At 44.2% G+C, this 25,774-nt stretch overlaps 2 protein-coding genes across 42 annotated transcripts in view; one reads left to right on the top strand and one right to left on the bottom strand.

Annotated features, from left to right (window-relative positions):
* The window catches only part of PRIMPOL (primase and DNA directed polymerase), a 44,303-nt gene extending 43,571 nt beyond the window's left edge, over positions 1–732 (bottom strand). For 11 of the 37 annotated variants that reach the window (XM_089325546.1, XM_089325543.1, XM_089325548.1 and 8 more), the window contains exon 1: positions 516–732. The gene's annotated coding sequence lies outside the window, so the exon portion shown is untranslated. The remainder of the gene's footprint in view (positions 1–515) is intronic. The other 26 variants (XR_016228944.1, XM_089325555.1, XM_089325552.1 and 23 more) reach the window with 5 other exon arrangements.
* CASP3 (caspase 3) lies at positions 6–24,291 on the top strand. 5 transcript variants are annotated; one of them, XM_089324305.1, is made up of 8 exons: positions 983–1,085; positions 4,454–4,548; positions 13,634–13,703; positions 16,734–16,858; positions 19,395–19,523; positions 19,838–20,013; positions 20,548–20,668; positions 21,860–24,291. In XM_089324305.1, exons 2-8 carry the CDS (start codon positions 4,521–4,523, stop codon positions 22,087–22,089), a joined length of 879 nt encoding a protein of 292 aa, XP_089180431.1. In that variant the 5' UTR covers positions 983–1,085; positions 4,454–4,520; the 3' UTR covers positions 22,090–24,291.
* The last annotated feature ends 1,483 nt before the right edge of the window (positions 24,292–25,774 follow it).

Below are 25,774 nucleotides of genomic sequence, written 5' to 3'. Positions count from 1 at the left end.
CCTGCACCTGCCCCCCAGTGGAATCCCCGCCCGCCACAGCGCTCAGCTCCGCGGCAGGCACTCCTCGCCCTGACCCCAGCAGGGAGTCAAAAGCCCAATTTAGGCCGGAGTTTAACTCCCGCGACTCTCCCCTTGGCCTAAGGAAACGGCTCCACCTTTTTAAGTCCTGGTGGGGACTGGAACTCTTCAAGGGCCTGTCGCAGCGATACAATAAGAAAATGGAATGGGAGGCACATATTTCTGCGCCTCAAAGACAGGCCCTGACTGTAGCCCTGACAAATGGCTGATCTGTGCTTGGCATATCACAGAGCTGTCGGAATCCGCCGCAGAATTTGCGCTCAGGTGTGTTGGTATATCCTCCCGTGAAAACGCGTCACAGTTTGCATGCAACTCTGAACCGAGCCCCGGACCCAAAGGAGGCCGCGCGCGCCCCAGGAGGGCAGGCAAGGCGTCCGATTTAGGGGCCCAGGAATCCAAGGCCGGGTCTCGGGGCATCTGAGGGAAGCAGAGATTACCAGCGCGCGTTCCGGAGCTCGGAGCGGGAGGCACCCCCGGCCTTGTCGGCTTTCTCTGTCCGTTTCTGGGCCGGGCGCGGCCTGCGAGTCTCCGGCGGCTTCTCTCCGACGCTCCCAAACGCGGGAGGAAGCCCGGGGTCCGCAGCTGAGCGCGGCAGCCGGACTTCAAACGCGGCGCGGAGGCGGGGCCAAGGCGCGGGGCGGGGAGGCGGGGCGGCCGCGGCGCGGAGGCGGGGCCACGGCGCGGGACCGGGCGGCCGCGGCGGGGAGGCGGGGCGCGGGGCGGCCGCGGCGCGGAGGCGGGGCCAAGGCGCGGCGCGGAGGCGGGGCCAAGGCGCGGGGCGGGGCGGCCGCGGCGGGGAGGCGGGGCGCGCCGAGCCTGGCCCGGGGCTGCGTTCGGAGCGGCGCGGGGCGGGGCGTGCCTGCGAGAGGAGGAGGTGCACGAGCTGAGGGGCGGGGCGGGGCAGAGGGGGCGGGGCCAGCTGCCGAGCTCACCTCCAGCTTAGGCAGACGGCGGAAGCTGTGTAGACGTGGAGCGAGGCAGGTGCTGCTGGTTGTGTGGAGACTGTGGTGAGTGCAGCCCTCGCCCGCTCTCCCCAAGGCGCCACCTGTCCTGGGCCCACTCCCTCCGCCCTCCCACACCCTGCGCCCGCCTCGGGGACGCGGCCCGGTCTGCAGCTGCTGCGGGGAGCCGGGAAGGATGGGCACGGTCTGGCAGGCGGGTCCTTTGTTTTGCTGCGGCGGCGGTTGCAGGGGAGCGTTGGGCAGGGAGCCAAGACCCAGAGAGGGGAGGCCGGGCAGCGGGAGCCCAGCGGGCGGAGACCCCCGCCGGCCCAGGGGCGGGTGAGGGAGGGCCAGGAGGGAGGATGGGGCAGGCGGCCGGATCCGGGAGCCAGAACCCGGTCCCGCGCCAGGAGGAGAGTGCTGGAAGCCGGGCGGCCAGGCTGGGGCACTGGGACCCTAGAGCAGGAGGCCCGGCCGGGAAGGGTGGGAAGCGGGGACTGCAGGCCGAGGGGTGGATCGCGAAGGGAGGAGGTGCGGGTCAAGGGTGCCCCGAGGGCTGGAGGCGAGCGGTGCAGACTGTGAGGCGCTTCCCTCAGGGCTGTGCCTCCTGCTACTGGGGCGAGGGCTTGGCCTCTGCTGCCTTCTGGGTCCGGGGGCCTAGCTTTTCTCGGATTGACTGTGTGGTTTAGTTCTTACAGAAAGCTCGTTTCAAGCCCTAAACGCCAGTGCCTTTCACAGCTGAAGGCTTTTCCTGAATCCTTCCGACTCATGTCTTTAGCCATGTGGTCCTGTTCTGAAACCCCTCGGCCATGCTCAGACCACAGTTGTCGGTGGGTCTGCTCTCGGCACATGGCTCCCACCCAGGAAGCCAGCAGCAGCGCCCGCAGCCAGCGCTCTCGCCCACCCCGCTCCTTCCCCGTTAGTCACTAAGCTTCTCCAGCCTCCTCTGCCCTCCGGATCGGTCCGGGGTCTGCTCTGCTTGCAGCCACCCTAGGCTCTCACTCCGGCCTCTCTCGCCCCTCTCCGGTCCATGGTCTACAGCACGGGCTGAAGGTCCTTGGAAAGTGAAAATCTAGAAAGGGCAGGTTGAGTCCTCAGTACCTTCCTGGGTCCTACCTCTTACCTAGTACCTTTCACTTTCACTGACCTTCCTACCTAGTCATCAGAATCCTGCATTCCCGCTCTGACACATCCAATTTGCTTATGGGTAGGAATCCTGCTTAAGTTCTGTTCTCATTAAACGGCTCAAAGGAAGACTTCCTATTATACCTTCCTTTCACACCTGGCATTTCCTAACAGGGATGTGTCATACCCCCATCAGCGGCTTGTTTTCTCTTCCCTAGGGGATTGTGAGCAAACTCCATGAGGGACTGACTTTATGGATCATGGTCTTCCTTATTGCCATTCACCATATCCAAGGCGGGGCACGAGTTGAGCACCTGCTCATACACTTGTGTTTTCACTAGAGCCTTATGCTTCTTCAGTAATTTGGCCCTATCTAGAAAATGTAGATGTTTTAGGATTACTTAGCAAATTATGATCAAAGCCCGTGCATTAGAAAAGAATGGCAGAGGTGAAAGGAGTATGGAGTCACTGTTACATGAATATACCAGATGGCAGAGGAGATGCTAAGATGGTTAGACAGCCTGTTGTCAAGATGTGCTCGGCCGCTTTGTACTGCGGTTACGTGATCTCTAACCATGAAATATAAAGCTTGAATCATCCTATCAGAACCCTACGCTGAACTTTAGTTTTGCTTTCCTCTTCTGCAGAAGAGTGCTTCTGAAAGTGAGAATGAGTTTTAATGAATGAATGGCCCAATTTATTTTAGTGTGGCAATAAAACCTGTTCAAAGTAAAAGAAATGAAACACTGTACCTAGTTAAATCAGATTTGCTTTTGCTACCTTGAAAAAAGGCCTTGCCTCTTTCCACTTAAAGAGACTGGCGTCTTATGTGATATAGGCAATTACAATGCTTTTTTGCTTTCAAACCTGATTTAGCGCAGTGTCCTATTGCCTTATCTCCCTTGGAAAGTTACGAGCAGTCTGTATTTCCAGGAATGATATTACGTTGATTCTGGTGTTTAGTACTAGTTCTTTAAGCTCTGCCTCAAAGATAGGAAGCACTGGTGCTTGGGCCTTAAAAGAAAAAAAAAAAGTGGGAATTCTTAGATTCTTAAATATTGTTTTGTACACATTTTTAAAACATATACAAATATATGAGAGGAAAAAGGCTACCCTGTTGTCAGCCTACACAATGTCCCAAAGGCAATGTTTACTAAGTTTTCCCTAAGTTAGGCAAAACATACATATGTTACAAGCTTGTGAAGATCAAGTGATGTCTGTGAGAATGTTTTTAAATGCCACATTCTGTACACTGTCGGTTATTCCTCTGCATGCCATGTGCTCGCCTTCCAGTATTGCCTGTAGAGCTTCTGTATTACGATGGAGTAAGATGAGGCCACCTGACATGTAATGAGCCCGCTCTGGCATCTGCCTGCTTAAGCCACGTTTGAGGGCCAGTGAAGACTGTTAGAAACCCTGCGCAGGGATGGGGTCTTGGTCTCTTGCATCGCCTCAGCACTCAGGCATACAGTACTCCGTCCACAGCCGAGTTCAGGAAGGAATTACGGTGCAGGTGTCAAATGAGTAAGTGGTTCTGACTGCCTTTGGCAGCTTCAGACCTTCCCTGGCAGGCAGAGTTTCTTGTTGTTTTGTTTTGTTTAATTCATTTGAGAGGTGGCATTACAGACAGAAGGAGAGACAGAGAGAAAGGTCTTCCATTCACTGGTTCATTCCCCAAATGGCCACATGGCCAGAGCTGAGCCGATCTGAAGCCAGGAGCCAGGAGCTTCCTCTGGGTGCACAGCCCAAGCACTTGGGCCATCTTCCACTGCTTTTCCAGGTCTTGGCAGGGAGCTGGATCAGAAGTGGAGCGGCCAGGGCTCAAACTGGCACCCATATGGGATGTCGGCACCACGGGCGGAGGCTAACTTACTTTGCCACAGCGCCGGCCCCTAGGGTTTCTTTAAGTGATTTTAAACCTGAATCTGAGTCTACAAAGCAGCAGGAGTGCGGAGGTATCGGAGGTTGTGTGTCATTTTCGTAAAAAGCACCCACAATGCTCCATTCTTTATGCATTTCATACAAACTATTTAGAGCTACAAAGGCTTCCCATTTCCTCCCTTTCGCACTTCATTTGGGAGAGCAGACCTCGTGCACATAGTAAGTACTGTGTTCTTTCTGACTTTCGCCACAAAGTCTGAGGCACTGACCAGCGGGGAGCACAGCAGTCTGTCTTCCTAGCTGAGTGGCCCACGCCAGAGAAAAGGCCTCATTTGATCATATGGTACTGCTGAGTTCACTTGATTCAGTATTTAATTCTACTTTCCCATTTGCATGGTTTGCCTTAATTACCTACTAAATATCAACAGATTGACTTCATCAACGACAGTCACCAGTTTGATAATTTTTACACATCCGAAGAATTTCAGAGACCTGATGGGACAAGATTTCCGTAAGACCTCAGGTACTTTAAGGCTGAAACCTTTTCCTGTCCACACTACTGTGAAACAAATGTTCTTTTTGTTTCACTTACTGAATCTAGAAATGGGACTGCTTTTGAGACTTTGCCCTTTCTGATAGGTCATAAATATACTCCTGATATTTTTCAAATTGTTTGATAGAAGCCATAAATGGAAGTCTTCATCTTTGCTTTCTAAGCAAATGGAGGTACAGAGAATGTGCCCTAATGATGCATACTGAATGCTTAACAAGAAGCCAGTTATACTCTTGCACTGCAGAACAATATATCCATCAACAAGGGACCTGGATACCATGTGTTCTTCTAAGACTGCAGTGCAGCTGAAACATTCCTGTCACCTACTGATATGGTAGTCCTGGTTAATACAGTGCAAAGCATTTCTTGCATGTTCGTGGTAATGCAGGTGTAAGCAAACCTACTGCATCACTAGTCACATAAAAGTATGTGTGTAGCAGGTATTCAGCCTAGCAGGTAAGACCGCCACACCCACACTGTAGTGCCAGAGTTTGATTCCAGGCTCTGACTCCTGACTCCAGCTTCCTGCTAATTTAGATCCTGGGATGCAGTGGTGATGGATCAGGTAATTGTGTTCCAGGCTCCCTCCTTCAGCCTCTGGCCCAGCCTCAGCTTTTGTGGGAATTTGGGAAGTGAACCAACAAATGAGAGCACTTTCAATTTTTTTTAAAGTTATATGAGTATAGTACATGTAGTTATATACAGTCTCTAATACTCGATAATGATCAAAATATTGTTGCTGGGTTGTGTATTTACCACACTCTGCTATATATCATCCTAGAATGTATTTCCACTTTGTATAATAAAAGTTTATTGCAAAACAGTGCATTGTGATGTTCACACAGTGACAAAAATCACATAATGATACATTTTTCATAACATGTCCCTGTCATTTAATCATTTCAAATGCAGAGGAGAGAGATCTGTCATCTGCTGGTTCAGTTCACAAATGCTTGCAACAGTCAGCGTTTGGCCAAGCCAAAGCCAGAGCTGGAACTCAGTTTTGGTCTCCCATGTGGATGAAGAGGACCTAAGTACTTGCACCATTGCCTGCTGCCTCCCAGGGTGCACATTAGCAAAAAAGCTGGAATCAGAAGCAGAGTGGACTTGAACCCAGGCACTCCTATATGAGATGTATGAGATGTAGATGTCCTAATCAGTGGCTTGACCTGTACACCAAAGGCCACTCCTGTATTTTGCTTTTAGAAGTAAGCTACCCAGTGGCATGAGACACGGCATCAGCATTACTCTCTTTGTCCTTACAGTAGGTGTGCTGTATGCTATTTCCATGTTTCTGCACTCATGGTGTTTTTTCTATCATGTTTTCTATCATGGTATTTATGTGCTTTATTTCGTCTTAACTAGAGATTCCCAGGTTACAGATTTTTGTTTCCTTCTTGAAATCTTCTGTGGTATTATTACTGTTACATGTTACTATAGAATAGCGGAATTCTGCCCTATTGGGTCAGAAAGAAGTCCTGGCTTCAATCTTGGTTCTGCCACTGAAAAGTTCCTTCACTTCTCTAAGGCTCTGTTTAAACCATAAAATGGAGTCAGAAGGCCTCAGAGAATTGTGGGAAGACTACCTAGAAATGTATAGAAATCTTTTAGCTCTAGCCTATGTGGATGGGCTCTAAGAGGAATTGCTTTGTGCAGTGTTTGTATACAACACTCAAATCACACAAAACATTGATCCTTGTCTTTGGCTATTGCTTTGTTAAATCTATACTTATAAATGGTTTGTAAAAGTGTTCATATTCATGGAGATTATTTTAAAATTAACAGTGTTAGATCTTACATCCCATTTTGAGATTCAAAAACCCTTAAGATGGAGACCAGGTTTTTATCACTTATCTAAGTTTCCTTGTAGGATGGACACCAATAATAGCCTAATGGTGAGTGACAGATTAGCTGATTAAGAATCTCTAAAACTGGTTATACTGATTTATTATCGCATTTTGAAATCAATACCATAGGTACACTTTCAAACTATTTGTTCTTAAAAAACACATTTGATTTTTTTTATTCCAAACTATTGATATTTTATAGATTAATGTAGAATTTTCAATTTTAGAAATTAACTTATTTCTGTGCTTTAACTTATCTGTAGATAAGTTCTACTTTATTATTATATTAACTGGCTAACTACTATGTCAATGGGGAAAACATTTCAACTTTTTACTTCTTGAGGAAAACACAGCTTGGATTGTTTAAATAACTATTTTCTAGTAACATTAACTTCATACCACATTTTTTGTTGAAGATCTGCCTGTTTGAGTTTTAGTGGCAAGTGTTAAAGGGACCCAGGAACTGAGTCCCAGAGTCCCATTTAATGTCACCTGATCTACTTGGGACCTTCACCATGACCTAATCCATGTTCATACTTGTGCTTTCGTATCACCAGCATCCTCAGGTGATGCCAAGCGTTATATACATTAAGTCCATTTCTGTGCCAGGATGTATTTTTTACATCCCCTTTGTTTATTTTCTTTATGTATTATGTTTTTTCAAATGGAAATGTTATAAGAACTTAAGCTCTTGTTATTATGTAGGGCAATAAACACTCCCCTTGGGAGATCTTATTTTTTTTAAATCCTGCTAAGATGAGATCACTCATCCCCAGAATAACTTGTATCCAGCTGGGCATTAGCTAATGGAGGTGAGGTAATGCTGGTGTCACATTATAGAGAGTTCTCAAGGAACAGACCTTGCTCCCCAGAGTGTGGAAAAAACAGATGATGAACACTGAGCAAATGTGCACATGTCTGATGCTAGGTTTTGTTTACCATCATAACAAATTTTAGTATCAAGAGCAACTGGTAACTATGGCAATATATTAATACCATTAAGGAAGGAAACTAAATATATTTGGAATTTATTCTTGAAAATTCCTTATGAAATAGAAATACATTACTTTAAATCCTGTTCTTAGAAGAGTTCATAGTTTTTTCTTTCAGCCAACAACTACTTATATTAAGACAAAGAGAATTCTTACGAAAACCTAGATGATATAGGTCAATCATTTGACACGGCATCTTGATGTAGTAACACAGGCATACTATTTTACTGTAAGTGGGGTTTCTTTTGTTTGTTTACAGTTAAAGGGAGTATAGGGATTATACTCGAAAGTAGTAATAAAAGCATAATGTTAAAGAGATCCAGGAACTTGAGAAGTAATCTTAAGGCTTGGGTGCCAAGTTGTCATCTGTTGTCAATCTACTTAGAACTTCATTATGACCTATATGCTGAGAAATTTGCTTTCTTGCATCCTGAATTTGTGCAAAGCATCCCACACATCAGCACAGTAGGAAACAAACTAAACCAGTAACATAACCATCTGACCATTATAAAATGTTATACACTGTACATAACTGTGCCTTTCTACTTGTGCTTTTGTATGACTGGTAGTGTAATAGCTTTGTTTATACCAGCATCCCACAAACACGTGAGCAGAGCATTGTACTACAACATGACATCATGAGACAATAGGAATTTTTTGACTCCATTATAATCTCACAAGACCACTGTCATATGTTTTCTATTGTCTGAAATGTCCTGTGGGGTACATGACTAGATAGAGAAAATAGATACCATCAGCTTTACCAGCCATCCTGTGTTGTGCCAGAAACTAGTCTTCCTCCCCATTACAACTGATGAGACAATTTGTTTTTAAATTTATTTAACAGAGTTATATAGACAGAGAGAGAGAGAGACAGAGAGAAAGGTCTTCCTTCCGTTGGTTCACCCCCAAAATGACCGCCACGGCTGGAGCTATGCCAATTCGAAGCCAGAAGCCAGGTGCTTCCTCCTGGTCTCTCATGTGGGTGCAGGGTCCAAGCACTTGGGCCATCCTCTACTGCCCTCCCGGGCCACAGCAGAGAGCTGGACTGGAAGAGGAACAACCGGGACTAGAACCCAGTGCCGCAGGCAGAGGATTAACCAAGTGAGCCACGGCGCTGGCCAAGACAATTCTTGTCTCAGGTGAATACCTCTCCATATGTAAGCTGGCTAGGCCCTTTATCCCTTCAAGAGTTCATTCTTTTTCTCCTTCTTTATTAGTGTCTCATTTTCTACTGTATCATTCTCAGCAACATACAAACATGCCTTAGCACCTAAAAAAACCCTCCCGTACCCCTCCTGCCTTCTGTTACATTAACTGTTTAGGAAGCCGTAGGTGTGGTCTGGGTTCCTACACCAGGCCCAACAGACCAAGCCCAGACACACTCATGTTGATGCTGCACACCACCATACTGAAACTAAGCTGTTTATCTGACCTTTTAGGAAATCAGGAGGGGGAAACAGAATCCCCAGAGTTTTAGCTGCTGTGCTACCCAAGTTCCCCCTGCTCTAACCCTTTACAAGGAAAGTAACTTTGAAATGACCAGTGGGCTTTTTGTTCCTTTTTCTGTCCTTTTTTTCTGGGGCAGGGGGGGGGGACCTTCTGTCTATAGAGTCAACCACTTCTGCTCAGCTCATTGAAACTTTGATTCAGTTTTATAGAATACATGTTGCTCAATTCTAGAATTGCAAATTAAAGTCAATGAGCTCTTTAAAGTAAAATTCCTGGGCCAGCATTGTGGGTTCAGCCACCACCTGTGACACCAGCATCCCGTATAAGAGTGCCAGGTGCATTCCCGGCTGCTCCAGCTCCCTACTTCTGTGCCTGGGAAGGCAACAGATGATGGCCCAAGTATTTGGACCCCTTCCACCCATGAGGAGATGTGAATGGAGTTTAGGGAGTGGCCAGAGGATGGAAGAGTCTCTCTCTGACGCTCTGCCTTTCAAATAGATAAATCTGCTTTAAAACACTGATTTTCTTGTAACTTTTGTCACTGTTCTATTTCCCCTTTCTCCTACCCAGCAAAACTGGAAAGTGCTGTTCCTATTCACTGGGAAGAGTAATCTTTACTTTTGTTTTCCCATTCTCCCTCCAACCCACTCCAACAACACTGGTCCTTTTAAAGTATAATTTTAAGAAAGTCAAAACCTTGCCTGTAATGCATCAGATCTTTCAGTTAATTAATAATGGCATTAGTAAGATGTTAAGCCCAGTTTAAAAGAATCTGAGGGGCCAGTGCTGTGGCAAAGAAGGTTAAGCCTTCGCCTACAGTGCCGGCATCCCATATGGACATCAGTTCGAGCCCCGGCTACTCCACTTCTAGTCCAGCTCCCTGCTGGTGTGCCCGGGAAAGCAGTGGAAGGTGGCCCAAGCCCATCTTGGCTCCAGGCGTCAGCCTGGCCCAGCCCTAGGCATTGCAGCCATTTGGAGTGTGAACCAGTGGATGGAAGATTGATATTCTCTCTTTCTCTCCCCCATCTACTGTATTTCTGCCTTTTAAGTAAATAAATCAATCTTAAAATCTCAGGGCACCACTCTTTTCTATAGCTTGGAAATCAATTATATCACATGACAAAATTCATTTTTATTGCTATAGACAATAATAATTTGCATAGCTATCCATTTTCTGTAGGTTAACTTTATATGGAGCTATAAAATAGCCTAGTCAATAGGTTAGTCAAAAGAATGCATCCTGGTGCTGGCACTATGGCACAGTGGGTTAACACCCTGGCCTGAAGCACCAGCATCCCATATGGGCAGCGGTTTGAGACCCAGCTGCTCCACTTCCAATCCAGCTCTCTGCTATAGCCTTTGAAAGCAGTAGAAGATGGCCCAAGTCCTTGGGCCCCTGCTCCCACATGGGAGACCCAGAAGAAGCTCCTGGCTTTGGATCGGCGCAGCTCCGGCAGTTGCAGCCAACTGGAGAGCGAACCAGTGATGGAAGACCATTCTCTCTCCCTCCCTCCCTCTCTCTCCCTCTCCCTTCTTCTCCCTCTCCACTCTCTGTGTAACTCTTTCAAACAAATAAAATTTTTTTTAAAAAAAGATTGCATCCTGTGGAATCAGATAATCCCTCGTAGTCCTGTGGACAATGTGCAGCATTGCCACTGCAATGATTTTCAATATGTTCTTCTGCCCTCTTCCTAGTCCTGGACGGTTTTACCTGGAAGTCCTCTCTATATCCCAGATATGCACGACAAAGCCGAGTGGTCTCTATCCTCATCTGAATTGGCTCCTCTACAAGATTTGAAAAAGTTGAACACTCTCTTTGAAAGACTTTCACATGCTTTCACATGACATTCCCTGATTTCCCTTACTTTAGTCTCATGCTGCCTTTACTTCCTTTGTAAAGCCACTAAATAATTGGGTGTCTCAGTATATCGTAGCCCGTATCTTTCCCCTGAGTTCCAGACTCTTAACTACTTATATCCACTTTTCAACTCTAGTTCAAGATACCATCATCTTGCCTAAACTATTCCAGAAGGCGTGCCATTGGCCTGTGTGCTTCCACTCTGATCGTATGCAGTTGATCCTCCACTCAGCCGGCAAAATGATCATTGTAAAGCATGCCGTCCCTCTTCTGAGTAGAATGTTCCAGTGGACTCTCCTTGTAATTGGGAAAGAATCAGAGCTTCGCTTGGCTTCTGAAGCCTCATGTGATCATATCGTCTCCTTCCCTTTCTTCATGTACACAAACCAAGCTGGACTTTCTGTACCTTGAGTATAGCAAACACTGTCAGCACATTTGTACTTGCTGGCCCTGGCCCAGGCAAGGACACCTCTCTCTCTATTGCCAGACTCTATGTCGTTCACATCTCAGTGTAGGTATCACCTGGGAGATGACTTACCTGACCGCCTTAGCTAAAATAACTCACACTGCCCACTTTATTACTTTACCCTATTTTGTTTTCTTCATAGACCTTCCCAGTGTCTGAAATCATTTTTAGCAATGTGTAATTATTCTTCCTCTCTAGAATGAAGATTCTTGAATGTAGGAACTTTGTCTTGTCTTCCACTCTGTCCTAGGAGCACTCTGTCCTGTGGCATAAAGTATGTGCTCACTGAATGTTTGCTTACTGACTAAAGGTTGTACCAGCCATCCTCCCTTGGTTTTATAGGAAACCTACAGGAAGTAAGACAATGGAACAGCAAAGACCGCTTGTAGAAATGCCAAACACAAACTGGCTTTGGGAGAAGGGCACAGCACCCTCTTCTAGAGGTTCAGTTGAGATGGTGACACTCCCTCTTCTCTCTGTTCTTTCCCTACCTCTCTCCCATCACATCTAGGGGAGAGAGGAAGAAGGAACTGAGCTTTGGAAAAGGGAAGTTAGTTTTTCCAGGAGACCATGAAAAGGGAGGATCTTGGTGAAGTTTTAATTTGGAGAGCTAAAAACCATCTGAAGATGAAGGATGGTGACTGTCACTAATGACACTAAACTGTACACTCAAAAATAGCGAAAACAGAGGCAGGTGTAGAGGTTAAGGTGCTGCTTGAGGCCCTGCATCCCATATGTAATGCCTGGGTTCAAGACCCACCTCCATTCTTGAGACTAGCTTCCTGCTAATGTGGACTCTGGGAGGCAGCTGGCGATGGCTCCAATAGTTGAGTCCCTGGCTCCCCTGTGGGAGACCTGGATTGAGTTTCTGGCTCCCAGCTTTAACCTGCTCTAGCCCCAGCTATGGCAGGCATTTGGGAAGTGAACCAGAAGATGAGAGATTAATCTTGCTGTCTCTCCCACTACTGTCCCCACATACCTCTCAAATTTTTTAAATGTTTTAATTAAAAAATAAGAGGACTGCCTATTACTTTCTAGGCTTTTGTGAGTGAGCTGGTGGGATTCTGTACTCTTTCAGTTCTGGTTTTAGTATAGGAGTGAGGTTAAATTGTATTTTGATTGGAATTTTTTACATAACCACAGCTTCTAGAGGCTGGAGAAAATTATCAAGATTTCTTTGTTCTGTCATTTTGTGTTCTATCCCTGATTTTTCTCTCTTCCTTATTTCGGGAGGTAGATTACGGTGAAGGTACTTTTGCTCCTGGAAAGACAGAAGAGATGTGGTAAAATTCCAGAACAAACAGGCAGAGCAGGCAGCTTCAGAGCTTGCAGAGTAGGAGGAGAAGGGTCCCATCACCCGACTTGTGACTGGACCACATCATGGAATCACTAGAAGCTGGGTTTCCTGGCTAGATAGCTGGCACAGCACCTGGTATACAACAGATGCTCTATTAGTAGCTGCTTTACTTACAGGACTTACTCAGTGTGTGAAATAGAAAATCATTGCCAGTGGAATAAGGAAAGCGGAAACCTGAGTGTCCACTTCTAGGTTTCCTAGACTGTTCTACCACCTCAATGAGGAGCTGGAATCACAAAACCCACTTTGAGAACAAAGCCTACGTAGAGGCTGAGGCGTGCAAATTCTTGGTTCTGTTACATCTGGAGAATCTAAGTATTGTAGAATAATACTCACATTATGTGAGGTCTGCTGTTGTGGTAGGAAGTTCTTGGTTTTTATTTTAACTGTGTTGATTTGGAAGACTGAATTCCTACAGGTGACCTGGTCTGTCATCAAGGAAACAAGTTACAATCTCTATCTTGATCTGGTGGGGTTGTGCACATGGAAGAATTCATCAAACTGCACTTTTTCTCTGTGTACTGTATGCAACTCACTGTAATTCAGAGCTCAATTTAAAGAAAGAGAAATGGGCCAGCGCCGCAGCTCACTAGGCTAATCCTCCGGCTGCGGTGCCGGTACCCCGGGTTCTAGTCCCAGTTGGGGCGCCAGATTCTGTCCTGGTTGCTCCTCTTCCAGGCCAGCTCTCTGCTGTGGCCCGGGAGTGCAGTGGAGGATGGCTCAAGTGCTTGGGCCCTGCACCCTCATGGGAGACCAGGAGAAGGACCTGGCTCCTGCCTTCGGATAGGTGCAGCACGCCAGCCGTAGCGGCCATTTGGGGAGTGAACCAATGGAAGGAAGACCTTTCTCTCTCTCTCTCTCTCTCTCACTAACTCTGCCTGTCAAAAAAAAAAAAGAGAGAGAGAGAGAGAGAGAAATGGGCTACATTGTACCATCCTAAAGGATCTTATTGCACCTTGTTGCACTGAAACCCTTAACAACAGAGATGAAACTGGAGTATTTGTTTAGAGAAATAATCATTAAATAATTAATATGCAGTTTTATAATGAAAGATCTTTCTTTATTCACTTTTTTATACTCTAGGTAACAGAAGTATCATGGAGAACATTGAAGAAAACTCCGTGGACGCAAAATCTATCAAAAATTTGGAAACGTGAGTATTTCAGTGTGATGCTATGGAATCAGAGCAGACAGACATATGTCATACAGCAAGCTGAGGAATGGGGAAACAGAAAGAACATGGCTTTCAAGCCAGAGATCCCAGCTGACTTCTGACCTCTGACAGCTGTGTGGGCTTGCTAAGTTAACAAATCCTCTCTCAACCTCTTTTAAAACTTTCACAGTGCTGCAGGGAGGGTGAGGGGAGAGACTTAGCACAGTGTCTGGCCCATGGTCAGAAACCTAGTCCTGCAGACAGAAGGATGCCCCAGAGAGGCAAATTCACAAGTCTGGCTGCTTTATATCTTTGCAGATAATGCTACAGGATTAGAGGTTTTGTGTTTGGGGAGTTTTTGGCCTCCTCTTTATGAATTTTAAAAACAATGCCAGTTATCACTTTGGAAAGGAATTGCCTAATATGGATTATATTTTACTCTGTTTTTTCTCATTTTCTTTTTCTGGAATATTCTACTCATTAATGGTTTCAATCACTAGCAGGAAAATGGAAGAAGCTAAAACTCAAACACTCTTCAATTAATTCATGTCTGCTACTGTCCACCTGAGATGTCTCATGATGCTCTTAGTTCTCAATTTATTTCTGAGACCCAGTAGTAGTATTCTTTTTTGTTATTGTTGTTTTGTTTTTTTGTTTTTTGTTTTTTGTTTTTGACAGGCAGAGTGGACAGTCAGAGAGACAGAGAGAAAGGTCTTCCTTTTGCCGTTGGTTCACCCTCCAATGGCCGCCGCGGCCGGCACGCTGTGGCTGGCACACCGCGCTGATCCGATGGCAGGAGCCAGGTGCTTCTCCTGGTCTCCCATGGGGTGCAGGGCCCAAGCACTTGGGCCATCCTCCACTGCACTCCCTGGCCTCAGCAGAGAGCTGGCCTGGAAGAGGGGCAACCGGGACAGAATCCGGTGCCCCGACCTGTACTAGAACCCGGTGTGCCGGCGCCGCTAGGTGGAGGATTAGCCTAGTGAGCTGTGGTGCCGGCCTCCAGTAGTAGTATTCTGTACCACCCTGGAAATTATAAACTTGTTTAGTAATGCTAAACAATAGCATTATAGCAGTTCCATTAATTAGTTTAAAGATGCAGCAATGTTTGTTTAGCAAAGGTAGAACTTGAACTTTTGAAATGCAGTCCCATTTTAAAGCGTTTTTCTTATCTAGTTGTCATTAAATCTTTTTAAAGTGATCCACACTCTTCCTGTTTTTCATGTCATGACATCATTTAAATGGCAAGTGCATAGGACCGCTGACAGTTTTGCGTTGTTCTGATGCTATGGTAAGCCGCCTGCACATTCCCAGGCCCTTTGAGTCTGCTACTGGTAGAGTCCCGACCTCAGGAGATGGGCGTTAATAATTCAGTGATCCATTCTCTGCATGACCTGAGGGTCAAATCACTGGGCTTTCAGAGTTTTCATATTCAGGGCTGTTCATCTCTACCTGACTGATAGTAAATTTTTACTGCTTTTAACCTTTTTCCAACAACATGTTTAGAACTATGCATACAGCAGCCCCATCTCTGTAGGATATGTTCCAAAACCCACAGAGAATCTGAAAGTGCAGATGGTACCAGACCCTGTGTGTCCTGTGTCTTTCCCTCTGCCTAAGCACCTCTGATAAAGTATAGGTTATTAATGAAGCACAGCTAGAGATGAACAGCTGTCGAGAAAACAGAACAGTTATAACAATGTACCTTAATAAAACTTGCTTAAACATTATAAGTTATTTCTGGAATTTTCCATCTAAAATGTTCAGAAGATGGTTGACCATGGTTAACCACAAAAAGGCAGAAGCTTGGATGAGGGGGGACGAGTGTAGTGTGAACTAGTCTTAAGATTCAGTGCATGAGTCTGGCTCTTCCCAGGCCTGCTGTTTCCTGATTCTTGGTGCAGATCAGTGGCTAGGACTCTGGAATATCCTTGGGGTGTGTTTCTGTCAGTTTTCTTGGGACATAACTACATCTGTGCCCTCTCATACTCTCCTGGCGGATTTCTGCAGCTACTGAGTAGGCACAGCAGAGACCTGACGGCCCACATCGCAAACACCAACTGTTTGGCCCTTTAAGAAAAAGTTTATTCATTCCTGGTCCAGGTAGCAGAGGTTTTTCAGCATAGTGACTTCCAGACAAGAATGTTACGTTAGGGCTCCTATGTGTTAGTAAATTCTGTGTATTAATAAGATACTAATTTGTTCAGCTCATAGTGTCTAAGAAATAACTGAGGAATTATAATAATTGTGCTTTGAGTCATATTTACAATTTGTTGGTTTCTGTCATTTCAAGGTAACTTAAGATTTTACTCTTGAGTCCGGCGCCATAGCTCAATAGCTAATCCTCTGCCTGCGGCACCAGCACACCGGGTTCTAGTCCTGGTCGGAGCACTGGATTCTGTCCCGGTTGCCCCTCTTCCAGGTCAGCTCTCTGCTGTGGCCAGGGAGTGCAGTGGAGGATGGCCCAAGTGCTTGGGCCCTGCACCCCATGGGAGACCAGGAGAAGCACCTGGCTCCTGGCTTCAGATCAGTGTGGTGCGCCGGCCGCGGCGGCCATTGGAGGGTGAACCAACGGAAAAGGAAGACCTTTCTCTCTGTCTGTCTCTCTCACTGTCCACTCTGCCTGTCAAAAAAAAAAAAGATTTTACTCTTGAAGGATAAAATATTTGGCAAAGTTTCAAGAAATTTTTTAAATTATAGAATGTGCTTGGTACCATTTTGTTAAAATTTAAAGGGAACATAAAACATACGAAAAGCCTGAACTCTGAAGTCCAGTGATGGTTCCTTTTCTGCAGACTGCGACACAGTCTCCGCACAGCCTCGTGCACACTGCTTAGCCTCACAGCAGGTAATTTCCTCATCTGTAAAATGGGTTGTTGTGAAATGTAGGTGAGGAAAAGCCTGCAACACAAAATGTGATTTGTAATATGCAACAAGTGTTAGCTGTTCTTCTGAGTTATGAAAGCTGTACTAATGTGAACAGAAGGATCGGGCATTTCCACCTGTGTAAACTGTTGTTTCATTTCCAAACAGAAAAATCATACATGGAAGCAAATCAATGGACTCTGGAATATCCTTGGACAATAGTTACAAAATGGATTATCCTGAAATGGGTTTATGCATAATCATTAACAACAAGAACTTTCATAAAAACACTGGTATGTATCTTATATAATTTTTAGTCCCCTAATAGTACATTTTAGAATGTTGTTAGAGAATATAGAAAATAAAATTCCTCAGAGTCCCAAAAAGCCAATTAGCATTTTGATGTATTACTTAATATTTTTTCTTGACAGTTTTTCTGAAAACCATGATTTTATTCATAACAAGCAAGCAATGTACCCTGGTTGTTACACTTAATGTAATACAAGTTTTTTTTAATGTTGCTGTGTAATTTTTATTTTTTTTTTAAGATTTATGTATTCATTTGAAAGTGTGACAGAGAGAGAGAGAAAGAATCTTTCATCCACTGGTTCACTCCCTAAATGGTGGCAAAAGACAGGAGCCTGGAATTACCTCCAGGTCTCCCTCATGTGTGGTAAGGGCTCAAGCACTGTCCATCTTCTGCTGCCTTCCCAAGTGCATTAGCAGAGAACCAAATCAGAAGTGGAGCATCTGGGACTCGAACTGGTGCTCACATGGAACGCCAGTGTCACAGGTGGTAGCTTAACCCACTGCGCCACAACACCAGCCCCATATGTTATTTTAATAGTTACAGAATACCACATCCCCTAAACATAACTATACTAATAGTATAGTATTATACTATATACTATAAATATATACTATAAGTGAATAACTTACCACAGAGAAGAGCATTTTGGCTGTTTCCCTGTTTTTCATGTTTTAAATTGATGCTGTGATAATTCCTCAAATTGTCTTATTAACCAACTTAGAATTAATTTTTAAGTTAGACCAACTACATGTAGTGAATCTAATTTAGGAAAAAATTTATGAGAGTGATAAAAAAAAAAAAGTGACAAGCCAGACTACACTGGAAAGATAGGGTTTGGTGCTGAAGAGCAGGTGAAATTTGGTCTCCAAATCCAACAGCACCATTTTTATTGCTTTGGGTTGTATGCTATCAACTTCAATTATTAAATAAAAGACAAAACTTTCTTTTTGCTCTGTTTTTTAAAAAAAATGTACTTACATTCTGCTTCATATTGCCAGTCACAAAGCCTTCCTGCTGTAGAACTTTGCACCTTACCCCGGAGAACCTCTTCTTAAAGCACGTCATCCTCTCTCGCCCCTGTAAGCAGGGAGGCGGTTGTCTCATGCCTGCCTCAGTTAGACCATCAGGTCCTCCCAGGATCTGCGGCAGTCTAGTGTTCTGCCACGTGACCCACAGACCTCCACCGGAAGCCAGTCACCTTGTCACACAGCTGCCTGGTGTCCTCATCCTTTCCTTGATAAGCTTATTTTAATTTGACAGAGAGAACTATGTCCATATAGAAATTGTGGATTAGCAAAATGAAATCACTCATAATCCCACTACCCAAAGATCACACCGTTTCAAAGATACAGATATTTCGATGATTTGTATTTCGTCTTCACACACAGGAACTGTATTCAGTTCTCAGGTGTGTTCCCCCAGGATTCTAGCAGTCTTGAAGTCTGAGTATTAGACTGTCTGTCTGTATACGTGGAAGGTACTACGAAGGATTGGGAAGACGGTATGGTCACTTTGGACAAGTTTCTTAAATCATCTGTTTTGCCTGTCTCACATCGGTACAAATGAAACTGCTAATAATCACTCATGGCATTTGGCAGGATTAGAGGGGGTTACCCGTAGAGCGGAATGCCTGATACATGATATTAACACGGTGATGTTGTGGAGTTCACTTCCTCCTGAAAAAATATTATTAAAGTAGTACTGTCTCAAAATGGTTGGGAACTTAGAATTAAATACAAGAGTACTGTAAAAAGTTCATGGGAAAATAGAATAATGCACATTTTAATACTCTGACTACTCCTCATATGGTTCTGTTGATAATTTTTTAAACAAGTTAGGATCATACTATTTTTAGTCTTTTTAAAAAATCTATTTTGGGCTGTGGCACAGTGCTGTGGCACAGCAGGTTAATGCCCTGGCCGGAGGCGCCGGCATCCCATATGGGTGCCGGTTCAATACCCGGCTGCTCCACTTCCTGTCCAGCTCTCTGCTATGGCCTGGGATAGCAGTGAAAGATGGCCCAAGTCCTTGGGCCCCTGCACCCACGTGGGAGACCCTGAAAAGGCTCCTGGCTCCTGATCGGCGCAGCTCTGGCCATTGTGGCCATCTGGGGAATGAGCCATCGGATGGAAAATCTCTCTCTCAACTCTTTCAAATAAAGAAATAAATCTTAAAAAAAAAAAATCTATTTTCTCATGGTGAAACTTTGTCTACAAAAGTGGCAGCAAGGTATTTCATTATATAAATGAATCATTTAACCATGCCCCTGTTGTTAAGCATTTAAATTTATGCCTGCTTTTTACTATCTAAGAAAATGTGAAAGATTCCCTTGTAAATATAGCACTGATAGTTTATATTATGAAGTATCTCACATGCTAAGAAATTAAACTTTGTATAATCATGAACAAAATAATAATTGAATTGGCCTTTATTGTGGATTTTGTGGGTTGCTATTTAGTTCATTTCAGAGGAGTTACTCTTTTTAAAATTCAACTAAAAGGAATTCTTTCTGTCGCAAGGAATGTCGTCCCGGTCTGGTACAGATGTAGATGCAGCAAACCTCAGGGAAACATTCATGAACTTGAAATACGAAGTCAGGAATAAAAATGATCTTACACGTGAAGAAATCATGGAACTCATGTACAATGGTAAATAATTCAAAGAATGACTTCATTCCTAATTTTATTTTATGCCCTAACCATAATTATACAGGTAAGAAAGTAAGGATTGTGGGATTAAACAGTACATAATCCTAATTGTGTACTTTAGTAAAGTAAAGTAAAACGAAGTTATTTGCACCAATTCCCTGAAACAATTTGAGATGTGTTGCTCTGTCTCAAGTTGTGTTTGGAATAATCTTAATTCTGTTGTCAGCTTCTTCATCTTATTCCCATGCAACATGTCTGAGATTGTTAAATAAAGTTGGAAGGTTTCTTTCTCTTATTTGGAAATGTCTTTGCAGTTTCTAAAGAAGATCATAGCAAAAGGAGCAGTTTTATTTGTGTGATTCTAAGCCACGGTGATGAAGGAGTCATTTATGGAACAAATGGACCTATTGAACTGAAGAAATTAACAAGTTTCTTCAGAGGAGATTACTGTAGAAGTCTAACTGGAAAACCTAAACTTTTCATTATTCAGGTAGAGTATAACTGAGCGACTTGGTTATTAAGGATTAATCTGGGATTAATTCACTCAATTATGGGTTATACAAAATCCTTTTTTACTGAGACTACAGAGCAATTGTTTACTTTGAAAAAATTTCATTTTTGAAAGGCAGATTGACACAGAGTGATGTTCGACCTGCTGTTTCACCCCCTAAATGGCTGCAACAGCTGGAGCTAGGCCAGGCTGAAACTAAGAGCCTGGAAATCCATCCTGGTCTCCCACGTAGGGGCAGGGGCCCAAGCACTCGGGCCATATTCTGCTGCTTTCCCACACTCATTAGCAGGAGCTATATGGGAAATGGAGCAGCCAGGACTTAGACAAGTACTCATGTGGGGCGCCAGCATCACAGGCAGTGGCTGAACCCGCTGCTCCACAACACTGGCCCCTCTTGTTACTTTGTTATTCTTTAACCACACTTGATGGTATGGAGTAAATTTCAATTCTAGGTACACAGCAAAAGGACTCAGCACAATTCACAGTTTTTGTCGTTGCACTTGTAACATCTAGGCTTGCCGAGGCACAGAGCTGGACAGTGGCATCGAGACAGACAGTGGGGTTGACTATGACATGGCATGCCAGAAAATACCGGTTGAAGCCGACTTCCTGTATGCATATTCCACAGCACCTGGTAAGCAAGTTTTGAGTAAAGAGTGTCATGTGTGGATTTTAAATAAATTTTACTGTGGCTGGCATAGCATTAAAATGGGGCAGAGTGTGTTCCAGAGACTGTCGAAATTTTGATCTCCCTAAGGAGACATTGCCTACATTTTAGGATGCCTTAATCAAATGGGGGGCTCAGGGAGTTGGCTCAGGCTCATTCAGATATCTGCGTCTAAGAGAGCAGACAGTGTTATTCGTGAACTTAATTCTAGATAGGATACTACATGGTCACAGAGGCTAAGTCACAGCTTCCCCTGCAGACTACAGTAGAAGTGACACATCTTCCAGCAATTCTTTGAGATACAGGAAGTAAAAAAAGATGAACATAGCTAGTCTAGGAGTGGGTTGGAGGTAAAGTGGAAGAAAATAAAATGAAAAATGATACACTCCTATGCTGTTAAGGTGTACTTTTTGTGGTTGTGTTGCCTACGCCCTAGAAGTACTTATTAAACATACAACCACTTACTTACACAACTCAGGTGGTAAATGGTTTGGAAAAATAAGGAAAATTGCTTTTAAACTAGTGTTCCAAGTTCACATCTACTCACTAGGGTTTCCTGTATCCTTCAGGCATCTTGCCAGGCTAAGTATTGCTGAATTAAAGCAATGGGTTCAATAGCTAATCCGTAATAAAGCACAATAAAGACTATTTCCCTTTTTTGGCCCTATGAATACCCTGTAATGTGTTCATTTAACTTTATTCATATGCCCCATAGACAAATTAAGAACCCTCAAATGTGTGTGCATGTGTAAGCAATCTATTTCTTGGCTGAACCAACATTAAAATAAAATGGAGTCTGACTGAAACACCATGCTGCTAACAGTGCCCCTGTTAGTCCATCTGTGCCACTGCACCTTCTTACCTGCTGCACAGCTTCCTGTTTGCCTTGTTGGAAGGTGAGCCCAGAAACTAAAACTCGCAGTCATTCAATGGTAAAGTCAGACAGTTCTCTCTCCTTGCTGAAAGCAGTGGTGTATGCACGGCACACGTCTGTGCCCCTCTAACATCTTGTCTCAAGACCAAAGATGTCATATTTTCTTCTTATGGCTAATAAGACCTGCAGAAGTTCTTGCTTATTTTTACCCCTTATGATTTTAATCTATAGACACAAGCTAAAATCAAATACCCATGGTATTTCGGTTACATTTTGCCTTGTAGGTTACTATTCCTGGCGAAATTCAAAGGACGGGTCCTGGTTCATCCAGTCCCTGTGTGCCATGCTGAAAGAGTACGCTCACAAACTTGAGTTCATGCACATTCTTACTCGTGTGAACCGGAAGGTAGCGACAGAGTTCGAGTCCTATTCCCTTGATGCCACTTTTCATGCAAAGAAACAGATTCCATGTATTGTGTCCATGCTCACAAAAGAACTGTATTTTTATCACTAAGGAAATGGTTGCATTTTTTTTTTTCAGTTTGTATGCCAAGTGAAAAGACAGAAAACTGTTACTCTGCTTCCCTCTCATTTAGATCTAATCTAACACTCTCCAGGGTACTTTGAAACATACTACTTCCATAGCAATAAAATCACAGTGACACTACCTCATAGTAAGGTAGTTGATATTGAATTTAATTAGGCATAAAGAGGATTATGGTACAGTCATTATGAGGAAATGATTGTAAATTTACATCTTTCCGAATTATCAAGTTTGAATGATGCTATGAATTTTCAATTATGAAAAAGTAAAACATTGTAGTAATGAATTTTAATACTATCCCACCACTCAAGACTATACATTCTAGTTTTTGTCAGACTATAGAGATGATGATGTAGAATAATGAATCTTAAAACATGGAGACCCTTGGGGATGGTCAGAGGCTTGAACTTTTATTTTAAAGTTGATGAATGGAAATGAGTCAACTGTATGTTTCAATCATTTGAGCTCATGATTTTGTGATGCTTGTTCTGACCATGTCTTTGTCGTAAAAACTCATATCTACTATTGAAAAAAAAAACTAAAGAATTAATTATTTCAGAGAAAGTATGAGCAAGCTGAGTTGACTCTTAGGGCTAAAATGCAGAAGGATGGAGTTGTGTCTACAAGGTGCTGAAATGCTGCTGATCTGCAGCATACCTTATTCTCAGCAAATCAGTTGAGCTTTACACACCAGCAAACTATCTGAAGAACCTCAAACTGTCAATTATTATCAGACTAATATGAGGAAATTCTATAAGAACATCCTAAAATACAACTTAGAGGCCAGCGTTGTGGCACAGCAGGTTAAGCCACTGCCAACTACTCCAGCATCCCATATCAGAGTGAGTGCCAGTTCAAGTCCCAGCTTCTCTACTTCCTATCCAGCTGCCTGCTGGTGTACTTGAGAAGGCAGCAAAAGATGGCCCAAGTAGTGGGAGACCCAGATGGAGATCCTGGGTCCTGGCTTTGGCCTGGCCCAGCCCCAACCGTCATAGCCATTTAGGAAATGAATCAACAGATTTAAGATCTCTCTTTTCAAGATTCATTCATTCATTTGAGAGGTTGAGTTACAGATAGAGAGGGGGAGAGACTGAGATAAAGTTCTTCCATCTGCTGGTTCACTGCCCAAATGGCCACAACAGCCAGAGCTCAGTCAATCCAAAGCCAGGAGCCAAAAGCTTCTTCCAGGTCTCCCACACCAGTGCAAGGGCCCAAACACTTGGGCCATTTTCTATTGCTTTTCCAGGCCATTAGCAAAGAGCTGGAATTAGAAGAGGAGCAGCCTGGACACAAACGCAACCATATGCGATGCCAGCACTGCAGGCGGAGGCTTAGCCTACTATACCACGGTGCCAACACCTGGAAGATCTTTCTCTGTGTATCTTCCTCTTTCTCACTCTGCCTTTTAAATAAATAAATCTTTTTTAAAAAACTAAACACAACTTATACAATGGACAGCCAAATAAAATATAAGGAAAAGATAATTAGTTGATCAGCTGGACACTATAATTTGAGAGAACGTGATCCAAGCCAGGGCAGGGTACGGCACAGCCTATTCCGTGAAGGCAGGGCCAAAGAGCATGGCTTTAGAAATAGGATCACCAGCTCATTTCCTCATGGCTACTGGTGTGCTTGGAGGATATCCCCAAGGCACGAACAGCCAAGTAAGACATTGAGCCAAACCAGAAATTCAGTGAGAGTCACAGTTAATAATAAGAAAATGACAGAACACTTTGTAGTCACATTGGTAAGCATGTTATTTTCTGTTGATGTTTACAATCAAAGACTTGTGGTAACATTTCAAACTGTTTGATGAAATAAAAGGGCTCATGGTACACAGGACTTTAAAAGTCATACAGCTGTAGCTCCTCCTCTGGCACATAGGGGCACCGAAGGCCCCAGCTCTGCACCCAGCCAGGGAGGCCAGGCTGCAGCCTCCACACCCACAGAGCCCTTGGGCTGTCACCATACCATCGCGTTTCATGAGCTTTCTTTGTGCTCAATAGAAGACCTCACATTCACAGATGACAGCTCTTTGTTTTGATCAGATCTGAAGCTTTTTCTAAGTAAATGTAGCATGTATCTCAAAATTATGACAATTTTGTAAAACTGTTATTTTGCATTTTTATTTCAAAATATAAATTAAAACTGAAGATTACTGACATATTACAATTTGTTGTTGTTTTCATTGATGATGTTGTACTGCCAGCTGGAAGTTAAAATATTTTTAACCAAGAGCTTAACTTGGAATAGTTGAAGAGAATGCACCATCCCTTAATCATCTGAGGTGGTGACAAATCACTGCCGAGGGGCCCAGGCCTCCCAGGCCCTCTCAGGAGGTCCTGTTCCGGAGATGACGGCCAGGTGTGCACAGATCTCAGCTCCTAGATATGACCATGTTTTTGAATTCAAAGTGTTTTCTGCCACATCCGTAGTAAGTAGGGCTAACGGAGGTATGGGGAGAACCAGGGTGGGATACAACACACCTGCTCTGACAACTGCCTCCCGGAGATGGGGTTATGACACAGGCAGGTGCCCCTTTTTTGTGTGCTTAGGAAAAGAACATAGAAAAGTGGGGCTATAGGCAGTTTTAAATTTCCTCCCATATTTCCTGAATGACCCTAATTAGGAATGGGGACTCCTGTGTCCTGGTCATAGAGAGGAGCATGAGTGACTTCCATAAGGTTCTTTTAAAGCTGTGGTTCTAGAATGTGAACAACTGAGAACAAGCTAGCCCATCCTAGTTTGCCTACTATATAAAGAGGTCTCAGAGCATAAGACCAACAACCCAGTAGAAAATGGACCAGGGACATGGACAGACAATTCACAGAAAAAGAACAAATGTCCCTTAACCTTGGGTAAAGAACTTAACCAATCTTCAGCATAAGAGATGCAAATTAAATTAAGGTATCATCTGTCATCTATCAGGCCGGCAAAGATCCCAAGGTTTGATAACGTGTTCTGTTGGCAAGCCTGTGGAGAAATGCACACTCTTCCACTGGCGGGAGTGAGAATTGGTGCAACTTCCCCTGGAGGGAGTCTGATGACACCTATCGACTTTGTACACCTTGAAGTAGCACTCTCATTGCTTGGAACCCAGCCTACCTTACACCTGTATCTGTACAGAACTCTGCACTAGGTTTTCATAGCAGCATTGCTTTAATGATTTAAACATGGCAGCAACCCATGCTGAAAAGACAGATTTGATACACGAGTCCACCCACAGGGGAGAGGGGGCCAGGTAGCTAGAGAAAGGGAGTTGAAAGGTTTATTGGTTTTTAAGTAGGAGAGATTTGGGCACTGTAAATGCTGATGGCAGGGATCCAATTAGGAGAAAGAATGAAAATACCAGAGGGAAAAGTGAGTAAAGGTCTTCAGGTAGAGAGTGCATCAGGCCCTAAGAAGGGCGATCTGAGCTCGCTGGGGGATGTGGTGGAAACAGAACCTTAAAAACAAAACCGGAAAGTGTGAGAAGTCAGGTGTGGATGAAGCGGAGTCTAGTTCTGTGTTAGGAAGTTCCCTATGGCAGAGCCTATCTTTTCTTTGAAGCAGAAGGCAAAGGCTGCTCAAAGCTAGGCAGGTGGGAGTGGGATGGAGGTTAGAAGAGTAAGGAAGGTTTGTCCCAGCTGTTGCCAAGAGAGGAAGGGCAGGTCGA

Source organism: Oryctolagus cuniculus, chromosome 2 (genome assembly GCF_051225735.1).
Source record: "Oryctolagus cuniculus isolate XC-2025 breed Fujian yellow rabbit chromosome 2, ASM5122573v1, whole genome shotgun sequence".
Taxonomy (NCBI): Eukaryota; Metazoa; Chordata; class Mammalia; order Lagomorpha; family Leporidae; genus Oryctolagus; species Oryctolagus cuniculus.
Note: the sequence above shows the minus strand (reverse complement) of the source record. Positions and strands in the feature narration are given on the sequence as shown.